The sequence below is a fragment of the Symsagittifera roscoffensis genome, chromosome 1 (genome assembly GCF_963678635.1).
Source record: "Symsagittifera roscoffensis chromosome 1, txSymRosc1.1, whole genome shotgun sequence".
Lineage (NCBI taxonomy): Eukaryota > Metazoa > Xenacoelomorpha > Acoela > Convolutidae > Symsagittifera > Symsagittifera roscoffensis.
The window spans coordinates 7,253,226-7,266,009 of record NC_087062.1 but is presented as its reverse complement, the minus strand read 5'-3'; the positions used below and the strand labels follow the sequence as shown (position 1 = coordinate 7,266,009).

General features: G+C 35.7%; 1 protein-coding gene across 4 annotated transcripts in view; it reads left to right on the top strand.

Annotated features, from left to right (window-relative positions):
* The window catches only part of LOC134857118 (uncharacterized), an 83,523-nt gene that overhangs the window by 51,249 nt on the left and 19,490 nt on the right, over window positions 1–12,784 (top strand). For all 4 annotated transcript variants that reach the window (XM_063873487.1, XM_063873486.1, XM_063873488.1 and 1 more), the window contains exons 2-3: window positions 11,527–11,578; window positions 11,988–12,131. In XM_063873487.1, coding sequence (XP_063729557.1) covers window positions 11,527–11,578; window positions 11,988–12,131 — 196 coding nt within the window. The remainder of the gene's footprint in view (window positions 1–11,526; window positions 11,579–11,987; window positions 12,132–12,784) is intronic.

Here is a 12,784-nt window from a genome sequence, read left to right as displayed (position 1 = left end):
TGTCAGCTTCTTTATCACACCTCGCCGAAAAAAAACGACCCTTATTTGAAAGAAAAAAAACTTTTTTGTTGTGTTTTTTAAGACTGGTCGGAACATTCTGTGCAATTTGCCCAGTCACCGGCATTCCTTGTTTTCTTTTTTCTTTTTTTCTTTTCCATGCAAAATGAACTACCGCAAATAATAACCGGACGAGTAATAAGTCATATTAAAGCACTTTCAGTCTTGCTTCGAACGACATAAAAAATTTAAAACCTTTTCCTGGTGAAGCGAATAAAGCAAGCGAGCAGGCTTACATCAGTTTATGTATGCTTGGTTCAAGCCCTAAAGATATAGTTTCACAGGAAAAAAATTATTTTTGGAGTGTTTTTGGCGCCATTTTGAAAAAGTTTTTGATTTTTTTTACTTTTCTACATTGAGTTTTTCTTTCAGATTTTTTTATCACACCACACAGAAAAACCCACAATAATATGAAAAAAAAATTTTGTTTTGTATTTTTTAAACTATTGTCGGATCATTCTGTGCTATTTGAACACTAACCGGCTCTCCTTGTTTTAATAAGGCTTTTTTCTATCGATTGCAATTTTTTTCTATTGATCTTTTGGACGAAGCCTATTTTTCCTTGGAAAATTTATCTTTCTAATGCAAATATATTTTGTTTTCGGTCGGGTGTTTTTCTTTTACTCTGCTATTTGAACTAAAAAAGCGGCCAATCAGCTGTGGTAGTGCAGAGTAAGCACTGGCGTTTCTTCAATAGAAAAGCAACTTGTTCTAAAAAAAATCAAAACTACTTTGCTTTTCTTCGTAAAACGAAAGAATGGAGCAGAAAACCGACAAAAGTTTTACAACAAAATTATTTCGTTGATATAGAAAAGGAAAAACTTTAATTTTAAAACAATTTTTTCTCGTTTTTAATAAAGTTTTGTCATAATTTGGTCTTTTATAGCTTGTCCAAATCATGAAATTGATAAGAACTTTTGAAACTGAATTACAATTTGTCTATTGAAGCCTAAATATTTTTCTTGATAATGTGTTTTCTATCAACATCGTTAAACCTTAAACCATTATTATTTATGGAAAAATTTTATATTCAGATACTTTTCACTGAAGGAAAATGTATAGGAAGTTTTGCATAGACAAACACGGAAATGGTATGAGACACGGAAGCTTGTTGATACACCTTTTGTTTAGTGATCATTTTTCCTTGTCATAGTACTATTTCTGAAAAAATTTGTTGTGACAGGGTACACATCAAGAAGGCCTGCGTGAAGACAGCGTACACATCAGGAAGGCCTGATACACACGCGTTCTCTTTAACTTTCAGTTTCGGCAATAAAATAAATATTTTTAAGTGATCCTAGTCTCTGCTGGATCACTTAACTGTTATTTTAGTCTTCCCTTGAAATAACTTTTGGTTGGTGTTTCCAAAAACTGTCCCAAAGCTTTACTACCGATATAATTGTTACACGAAACTGTGAAATTTATACTATAATTGTCTACGGGTCTAACACTGCCAGGTAAAGAGAAAAGGCAATAAAATTTACTACATTTTGTTGAGCTACTCAAATATGGAATTGTTTTGTATGCCCTGTGTCCTATTCCGAATAAAACTTTACCGGTAACACGGCCTCCTTTTTTGCACACGCACTTCCTGCAAACTGTAAAAGAGTTCCAGATAAATAACAACTTTGAGCTACCTTGCTTTTCTAATGATCTTCAAATAAATGTAAGGCGGAATACGTATTTCTGTTTAGTAGCGCCATTAAAAACGAAATTTCTACCTCAAATTTCTTGCGAAGACAAAAAATTGTTGCAGATCATGTGCTACACACAAACCGATGCTTTAAAACAGAAGGTTAAAACAGAAGGTTGAAACAAAAACATCAAACTAATTTTACCAAATTTTTGATCGTATCGTTTAAGAAAAGCTATGTTAACTTTTTAGAATTCAGGTGGTGCACTACGCCTAACAGAGCATTGTAGTATGTAAAGTCTAGGTGCAGGTGCTTCTACCGTCTAATTTTTAGGCGTTGTTGCCCTGATTCTGAGTCGTCACTCGTTTCAGATGTCGAGACTTACGAGTTCGATGCCGCTGTCTGCGCTTGTTTCACCTGGCTTCATCATTTGATGTTTTGGTCTCCCACGTCTCCTTTTTTTTCCCGACCTGGTCGCTGATACTCGTTCCTTCCGTAGTACTAATTTCTTTCCGCAAATTCAGTCTGATTTCACATACTGCCATTATTTTTTTTAGACAAACAAAGGGTGTCTTGTAGCAGTAGCATTTTTATATCTAAAACTTCCAGCTTTTTTCGTTTTCGGTTTTTTACGCATCACAATCATTTAGCTTTTACAGGTCTTTACTTTCAGTATAATCTCGCGTGTGGTACAAACGCCATACCACTGTTTCTTCGTAGTCTTTGTTTTTTGGCAATTGTGTGTATGTGAGAATTCGTCCTTCACGTTTTTGCGTTTTTGTTCGAATGCTTGATTTTCTTATCCATATGGTCTATTTCACATCTTAAGCTTATCTGGTTTTATCTTCTCTTCTTTTTCTTATCTTTCAATTACTTGTAGAATTTTTAAACTGAACTTTGCCTTCCAACAGCTTCCATATCTAGGTTGATGACTTCTGAGCATTTATTCTTGGGATTTTTTCTACCGTCGATGACCTGAACCTCTGACCTTCAGTTGTCATCATGGATAACCCTAGAATATAATTGTGACCCTCCTGTTATCTCGTTTCTTCTTATTATCCCGGCTCTTGATGTTCTTACTTGCTAGTCATAGCTAGCTTTCATAATGCGGTAATAGAATGCGCGTTCAAGTGGTGAACTTTAAGTGCCTGCGAGATTGGCGTAACTCTTAATTTTTCTTACTAGTTCCGTGACATCGAATTGTGGGTTGGCTCTCATAACTGCTTAATAGGAAACCAGTGTTTGTATCAGTTTTACTACTAAACCGATTGATTACGATCGTCATTGTTATTGCAGTAAATTTGGAACCTTTTGACCCTTGTTTTTTAGGAATGCTCGGAAAGGCAGTTAGCACCACTTTTGCCCTAGCGCATTTTGAGAACCCGTTCAACGCCACTAGGATCCTTTTTTAGCTCGTCTGGCATGGGGCTGGCAAAGTCTAGTTGAACATCCTCTGTCATGGTTAGCTGGGTGATTTCTTGTCGTTGTTGTGTTTCAACCTTCCTACCAAAGCGACCATCAGTTCCATCGGGAGCCGTATTGCTAATTTTGCCCTATTGTCATGTTTTTGTTTCCGATTCTTGTTTTTTATTTGTCTCACTCCATTTATGTTCCTTGGTTTTGGAATTGAAGTTCGAATGTCGAATTTTTCTTAGATGACTCTAGGTTTTGCCTTATATATGTCATCGCTTTAGTTTGTTTTGGCTGTTTTTTGTTTTCTTCCTTCATCGAAAAACTCTTGTTTTTTTTTCTCTCGGCCTCACTACTCCTGCTACTAAGGATTTATGCCCGAAGTGGCAATGATGCTTTTTGCTGCTTTTGCTCTACTCCTTGCATTCTGTTGAGTCGCGTTTTCAACTACTAAAACGGCGAAAAGTAACCTCATTATTCCAAAATTTGGAAAGAGAGCATGAAAAATTCGAAGAAATTTAATCCGTCTTAGAAATTGTTCCAAATTCTTTCAAAGAAGCTTATATGCCATAATTGATTTGTTAATAGTAGCAAAATTCATCATTTTGAACTTAATATGGCGTGTGGCGGGATGATTTTGTAGAAAATTTCATCTTTTTTTTATAATTTTTTTTTATTGTTCCCTCGATTCAATTTTGAATAATTTTGTTGTGCGGGATAATTTGCAACGCATAATTAATTCGCGTTGCGCTTTCAGGACTATAGCTGAAACGTTCAAAGTGCTCTTAAATTAGGCCAAATTAGCAGTTTTCAAACACCTATAACTTTGCAAAAAAGGGTCGAATCAAACTCCTAAAATTATCTTTTTAAATTTGATTTCAAGAAGTTGATATCTTCAATTGGGCATAATATTTTTTTAATTAGAAACTATGATCTCAATCGCCGAAAATTGACTGAATTAAAAAACCACACCGAGCATACATTTTCCGTTTTTTTCGAAAGTCGAAACAAAAAATCCCGCCCTCTTTTGCTGGCATTTGGTACATAAGTTTGTGATTATAATTGTTTATTTTCTTTGAGTTCAGTGCCAGTTTTAATGTCTGGTCTTTCTGTTTTCTCCTCTGGCTGTTTTTTTACTCCTGGTCATTTTCTGCTGTGTTTTTTAGGTATTTTACTTGTTCATTGATCTGCATGCTTTTGTAGGAACCTTTTTTTTGCCAAAATTTGAACAGCTTATATTTGTTCCTGGGCATGTTCGTAAATGAACCTCGTGAAGTTAGTTTTACATATGAAGAATTGTTCTCCCTTGTAATAACATTAATGCGATTTTGTTCCCCTGTTTTCGCTCCAATTTATTTTTGATGGCCTAGATATTTTTCATGCTATTTTTCTCTGTCTTGTGGCTTCCCATTTCCGACTCTACTTTTGCTCTCATTAGACCCAAAATGGACCAGTTCTGCTTCATTATTGATTGTATTCGATATTTTTTCTTTTTCGTTTGACTTTTCGATGCCGCTGTCTCCGCTTGTTTCACCTGGATTCATCATTTGATGTTTTGGTCTCCCACGTCTCCTTTTTTTTCCCGACCTGGTCTTGACTCTCGTTCCTTCCGTAGTACTATTTTCTTTCCACAGTTCCAGTCTGATCCCACATAGTGCCATTATTTTTTAGACAAACAAAGGATGTCTTGTAGCCGTAGTATTTTTTTATATCTAAAAGCTTCCAGCTTTTTTTTTGTTTTCGGTTTTTTACGCATCACAATCATTTAGCTTTTACAGGTCTTTAGTTTCAGTATAATCTCACGTGTGGTACAAACGCCATACCACTGTTTCATCGTAGTCTCTGTTTTTTGGCAATTGTGTGTATGTGAGAATTCGTCCTTCACGTTTTGCGTTTTTGTTCGAATGCTATATTTTCTTATCCATATGGTCTATTTCACATCTTAAGTTTATCTGGTTTTATCTTCTCTCCTTTTTTTATCTTTCAATTACTTGCAGTATTTTTAAACTGAACTTTGCCTTCCAATAGCTTCCACATCTAGGTTGATGACTTCTGAGCATTTATTCTTGGGATTTTTTCTACCTTCGATGACCTGAACCTCTGACCTTCAGTTGTCATCATGGATAACCCTAAAATATAATTGTGACCCTCCTGTTATCTCGGCTCTTCTTATTATCCCGGCTCTTGATGTTTTTACTTGCTAGTCATAGCTAGCTTTCATAATGCGGTAATAGAATACGCGTTCAATCGGTGAACTTAAAGTGCCTGCGAGATTGGCGTAACTCTTAATTTTTTTTACTAGTTCCGTGACATCGAATTGTGGGTTGGCTCTCATAACTGCTGAATAGGAAATCAGTGTTTGTATCAGTCTTACTACTAAACCGATTGATTATGATCGTCATTGTCGGTGCAGTAAATTTGGAACTTTTTGACCCCTTTCAGCCCTTGTTTTTTAGGAATGTTCGGGAAGGCAGTTAGGGCCAATTTTGCCGTAGCGCATTTGGAGAAGACATTTAATGCCACTAGGATCCTTATTCTACTCCTCTGGCATGGGGCTGGCAAAGTCTAGTTGAACATCCTTGGTCATGGTTAGCTGGGTGATTTCTTGTCGTTGTTGTGTTTCAACCTTCCTACCAAAGCGACCATCAGTTCCATCGGGAGCCGTATTGCTAATTTTGCCCTATTGTCATGTTTTTGTTTCCGATTCTTGTTTTTTATTTGTCTCTCTCACTCCATTTTGTTCCTTGGTTTTGGAATTGAAGTTCGAATGTCGAATTTTTCTTAGATGACTCTAGGTTTTGCCTTATATATGTCATCGCTTTAGTTTGTTTTGGTTGTTTTTTTGTTTTCTTCCTTCATCGAAAAACTCTTGTTTTTTTTCTCTCGGCCTCACTACTCCTGCTACTAAGGATTTATGCCCGAAGTGGCAATGATGTTTTTTGCTGCTTTTGCTCTACTCCTTGCATTCTGTTGAGTCGCGTTTTCAACTACTAAAACGGCGAAAAGTAACCTCATTATTCCAAAATTTGGAAAGAGAGCATGAAAAATTCAAAGAAATTTAATCCGTCTTAGAAATTGTTCCAAATTGTTTCAAAGAAGCTTATATGCCATAATTGATTTGTTAATAGTAGCAAAATTTATCATTTTGAACTTAATATGGCGTGTGGCGGGATGATTTTGTAAAAAATTTCATCTTTTTTTTATAATTTTTTTTATTGTTCCCTCGATTCAATTTTGAATAATTTTGTTGTGCGGGATAATTTGCAACGCATAATTAATTCGCGTTGCGCTTTCAGGACTATAGCTGAAACCTTCAAAGTGCTCTTAAATTAGGCCAAATTGGCAGTTTTCAAACACCTATAACTTTGCAAAAAAGGGTCGAATCAAACTCCTAAAATTATCTTTTTAAATTTGATTTAGAGAAGTTGATATCTTCAATTGGGCATAATATTTTTTTAATTAGAAACTATGATCTCAATAGCCGAAAATTGACTGAATTAAAAAACCACACCGAGCATACATATTCCGTTTTTTTCGAAAGTCGAAACAAAAAATCCCGCCCTCTTTTGCTGGCATTTGGTACATAAGTTTGTGATTATAATTGTTTATTTTCTTTGAGTTCAGTGCCAGTTTTAATGTCTGGTCTTTCTGTTTTCTCCTCTGGCTGTTTTTTTTACTCCTGGTCATTTTCTGCTGTGTTTTTTAGGTATTTTACTTGTTCATTGATCTGCATGCTTTTGTAGGAACCTTTTTTTTGCCAAAATTTGAACAGCTTATATTTGTTCCTGGGCATGTTCGTAAATGAACCTCGTGAAGTTAGTTTTACATATGAAGAATTGTTCTCCCTTGTAATAACATTAATGCGATTTTGTTCCCCTGTTTTCGCTCCAATTTATTTTTGATGGCCTAGATATTTTTAATGCTATTTTTCTCTGTCTTGTGGCTTCCCATTTCCGACTCTACTTTTGCTCTCATTAGACACAAAATGGACCAGTTCTGCTTCATTATTGATTGTATTCGATATTTTTTCTTTTTCGTTTGACTTTTTGATGCCGCTGTCTCTGCTTGTTTCACCTGGATTCATCATTTGATGTTTTGGTCTCCCACGTCTCCTTTTTTTTCCCGACCTGGTCTTGACTCTCGCTCCTTCCGTAGTACTATTTTCTTTCCACAGTTCCAGTCTGATTCCACATAGTGCCATTATTTTTTAGACAAATAAAGGGTGTCTTGTAGCCGTAGCATTTTTTTATATGTAAAAGCTTCCAGCTTTTTTTTTTTGTTTTCGGTTTTTTACGCATCACAATCATTTAGCTTTTACAGGTCTTTAGTTTCAGTATAATCTCCCGTGTGGTACAAACGCCATACCACTGTTTCATCGTAGTCTCTGTTTTTTGGCAATTGTGTGTATGTGAGAATTCGTCCTTCACGTTTTGCGTTTTTGTTCGAATGCTATATTTTCTTATCCATATGGTCTATTTCACATCTTAAGTTTATCTGGTTTTATCTTCTCTCCTTTTTTTATCTTTCAATTACTTGCAGTATTTTTAAACTGAACTTTGCCTTCCAATAGCTTCCATATCTAGGTTGATGACTTCTGAGCATTTATTCTTGGGATTTTTTCTACCGTCGATGACCTGAACCTCTGACCTTCAGTTGTCATCATGGATAACCCTAAAATATAATTGTGACCCTCCTGTTATCTCGGCTCTTCTTATTATCCCGGCTCTTGATGTTTTTACTTGCTAGTCATAGCTAGCTTTCATAATGCGGTAATAGAATACGCGTTCAATCGGTGAACTTAAAGTGCCTGCGAGACTGGCGTAACTCTTAATTTTTTTTACTAGTTCCGTGACATCGAATTGTGGGTTGGCTCTCATAACTGCTTAATAGCAAATCAGAGTTTGTATCAGTCTTACTACTAAACCGATTGATTATGATCGTCTTTGTCGGTGCAGTAAATTTGGAACTTTTTGACCCCTTTCAGCCCTTGTTTTTTAGGAATGTTCGGGAAGGCAGTTAGGGCCACTTTTGCCGTAGCGCATTTGGAGAAGCCATTTAATGCCACTAGGATCCTTATTCTACTCCTCTGGCATGGGGCTGGCAAAGTCCAGTTGAACATCCTTGGTCATGGTTAGCTGGGTGATTTCTTGTCGTTGTTGTGTTTCAACCTTCCTACCAAAGCGACCATCAGTTCCATCGGGAGCCGTATTGCTAATTTTGCCCTATTGTCATGTTTTTGTTTCCGATTCTTGTTTTTTATTTGTCTCTCTCACTCCATTTATGTTCCTTGGTTTTGGAATTGAAGTTCGAATGTCGAATTTTTCTTAGATGACTCTAGGTTTTGCCTTATATATGTCATCGCTTTAGTTTGTTTTGGTTGTTTTTTTGTTTTCTTCCTTCATCGAAAAACTCTTGTTTTTTTTTCTCTCGGCCTCACTACTCCTGCTACTAAGGATTTATGCCCGAAGTGGCAATGATGTTTTTTGCTGCTTTTGCTCTACTCCTTGCATTCTGTTGAGTCGCGTTTTCAACTACTAAAACGGCGAAAAGTAACCTCATTATTCCAAAATTTGGAAAGAGAGCATGAAAAATTCAAAGACATTTAATCCGTCTTAGAAATTGTTCCAAATTGTTTCAAAGAAGCTTATATGCCATAATTGATTTGTTAATAGTTGCAAAATTTATCATTTTGAACTTAATATGGCGTGTGGCGGGATGATTTTGTAAAAAATTTCATCTTTTTTTTATAATTTTTTTTTATTGTTCCCTCGATTCAATTTTGAATAATTTTGTTGTGCGGGATACTTTGCAACGCATAATTAATTCGCGTTGCGCTTTCAGGACTATAGCTGAAACGTTCAAAGTGCTCTTAAATTAGGCCAAATTGGCAGTTTTCAAACACCTATAACTTTGCAAAAAAGGGTCGAATCAAACTCCTAAAATTATCTTTTTAAATTTGATTTCAAGAAATTGATATCTTCAATTGGGCATAATATTTTTTAATTAGAAACTATGATCTCAATCGCCGAAAATTGACTGAATTAAAAAACCACACCGAGCATACATATTCCGTTTTTTTCGAAAGTCGAAACAAAAAATCCCGCCCTCTTTTGCTGGCATTTGGTACATAAGTTTGTGATTATAATTGTTTATTTTCTTTGAGTTCAGTGCCAGTTTTAATGTCTGGTCTTTCTGTTTTCTCCTCTGGCTGTTTTTTTACTCCTGGTCATTTTCTGCTGTGTTTTTTAGGTATTTTACTTGTTCATTGATCTGCATGCTTTTGTAGGAACCTTTTTTTTGCCAAAATTTGAACAGCTTATATTTGTTCCTGGGCATGTTCGTAAATGAACCTCGTGAAGTTAGTTTTACATATGAAGAATTGTTCTCCCTTGTAATAACATTAATGCGATTTTGTTCCCCTGTTTTCGCTCCAATTTATTTTTGATGGCCTAGATATTTTTAATGCTATTTTTCTCTGTCTTGTGGCTTCCCATTTCCGACTCTACTTTTGCTCTCATTAGACCCAAAATGGACCAGTTCTGCTTCATTATTGATTGTATTCGATATTTTTTCTTTTTCGTTTGACTTTTCCGATGATTCTCGTGATTTATTCGTTTTTACTAATTACTCATCCGCGGTTTTTATTAGACTTTCGAGTTGTGAGGATTTCTTGGACTTTATCTTCTCATGGTACCCCTAACCCGCTTTGGATTCCAGTTCTAGCAGTTCTGCATAGAATTTCTCCACTATTTGTTTTTTCATGTGTTCTACAAATAAATCTGTATCTTTCAAAAGCCGCGATTTTTTTTCCAAACAAATTAGCTTCTATTTTTTTTCACGAGCTTTTTGTATTTATAGTGCATATGTTTATGTTTGGCTTTTTTCTGTCTGAATTGCCTCTGGGTTTTTGATCCTAGACATAAAAACATTTAAATACTTGTTTTTGTGTCCGCGTCGTCTCACCTTGTTGTGCCGCTGAGTAGCCATTTTTATTCAACCCTTTTGTTTGTTCGTCTGTATATTTCAGCGTGTTTTCCGGTTTTTTTTCTGCCGCTTTTGCGTATTGTTTTCGGCCTCGATTGAGTCTTCTAGCGCTGGTGGGGTTGGTTTTATCACCATTTTGTGTCCGAGTATTCCAAAGACGTCACTAATTTGGCAAGTTTTTAGTTTTTTTATTTCTTAAAATTGTGTTTTTTTTCTAGCCAGAATGAACATTCACAACTCTAGTTAGCATGCCTGACCTTTTGAACCAAAATTTTATCAAAATTCATGCCATTCATGAACCAAACTTGAACTAGAGTTTTTTAGAATTCCCGTTGATATTCAGAAAGCTATCGTTTCTTATGTTTGCTACACTAATTTTTCCATGTGCTACTTAAAAAATTTATCGCACTGATATTTCAGAGAAGCATTAGGAGAATTGATTGATCCTTTGAACTGTATGAAAAGTAAAGCTGTAAGCAACTGCTTATAAATAAAACGTTTGGCTCTAACTTGAATACGGATGCCAAATAAAATTTAAGAATGACTTGAAAAAATATCTAATACTAAATACTCTACGTGTTTGCGTAATTATGTATTAAGTTGAACACCTTTTTTAAAAGCTATCAAATTTCGCTTTATAAATTGTCAACTGTTTATAATGAAAATTTATAGGAAGCTATGGAAAAAAAATCATTCAGCAGCATTATTTTCATTTAAGAACGTTTTGCGAACGCCCAATGTCCCACGATTTTCAACTCTGCTATGTCAAATTTCAACCCTCGTGATTCTAGAGCAAAATAGAACCAAAAATTTCGATATTGCATCCAGATGGTTCATTTTTCACTGCATTTCAACTGTCAATTTCAATAGTCGCTGTAACTTACCAACAAAAAAAGATTTGACAGCACTTGCGAAAAATTTTCCAGGAGTTTCGTTTTACGTCAAAACGTTTCCTGTACCGATCCAATTAATTAGCCTTTTCTTCTGACATTCAAGTCCGTTTTAAGTCAACTCACAGTCGCTTCATACCCAGTTTAGGGTTACTCCAAAGTATTTCAGACCTAGTTATCTAAATTTCTCCAAAGTGAAATTTCAGGACTGCAAATCCATATTCAGCTTAAGATAGAGGTGTCGCTATGTCTCGATTTAGACTAGGATTTACGACTTGAGATTCTTCTCTAAGCTCCTGTAATTGATATCTTATCGTCAAAATTCCTCAAATTCGCGGCTATATTTAGACCCTTAACTTTAATGACATGATTTAAAGCCTTATGGCTGCCCCTTTTGAAACAACTTGACTTGTTGGGTACGCAGTTTTCTCAAAAATATCTTAGCGTTGGGTTTAATACTAGTCGAGTTTATTTGTTAAGCTAGTTCATTTCACTTTGAACTACTGATCCGAAGTAATTGTCAACTTACACAATACCTGGCGTTGTTTCAGGAAGACGTTTACGATATTGCGGAATATGATCTAACCAAAGACATGCTAGAAGGTAAGAAATTTGTTCGTTAAAACCCAATTTTCAGATTTATGAAAAATTTGGCAAAATTCAAAATTTTCAAAAAACGGTATTTTTGCGTCTTTTTAGAGTTTTGACTGAGCTCGGAAAAAAGCTTTAAAAATGTACCATAAATTTTGATCACGTTTCCTTCTCGAAATCAGAACCCAGTCAACTACGTTAGTTAATGCAAAAAAATTTTGATCCCCAAATTTCATTTATGCAAGTTTTCTACGAACATGGTGCAAATAAGTTTAAATGACTCAAATCGATTCAAAAGAGCAATTTGCAATTTGCAAACGAAAACCATCGTGTTATCGCCCAACTCAAGTTTGTTCCATGACTAACCCTATGACATAGCTCGTGCAAGGACCCTTGAAGCAGGAACTGTGATTGTGTTTAGAGTGGCAAGAGGCCTTCTGGCTGTTCGACCGAGACGGGGATGGGTCCATCACGGCCAAGGAGATCGGGGCAGTGATGCGGAATCTGGGCCAGAACCCCACGGACGAGGAGGTCAGGGACCTCATGCACGAAGTGGACATCGACGGTGAGGCAATTTCGAACCATGTGAACGATCCCCCCTTCCAGATTCATTAAGGGGGGGGGGCTGAGATAAAGTTCACTTGGCTGCTATATTATTAGTTCTCTTTTATGATTATTAACTCTTTTTTTTTGGGGGGGGGGGGGGGTATTTTACATGCTCGATGTGGGGTGGGGATAGATGTAGTGTTTTCTGTTGTGAAGTTTTGGCATATTTTGAGTAACGTTAATTTGATGCGTCATGTATTATGCGCAAGATCTAAAAGCTCGATCTTTCGAACCAATTGAAAAGGTTTTAATGATAAAAAAACTTATGAAATAATTTAAAAAAAAACGATTTAGCAGACAGATTAAGCTTATGACTAAGAAGCTGGTTTTTCTGATGGTTGTTGTTTACTAACTAAGACGGTGTCCATATTACATGCATAGATATGTAAATATTACTAAGTAGTTATTCTATTTAGAAAACCCACTGGTTTCAGTGGGTTCGGAAAAAGAGTTTAAACTCAAGTTGACCCCAAGCCCGGAATTCTTTAGTATGTAAATCGTAAATTACTAGAAGTTATGTACTACAACTATTTGGTACTAAAGCAAAAAGAAAACTTATTTAGGTAAATCAATGCATAAAGTTTGTAAGTTTTTTAAGTCTGTAAGTTGTAC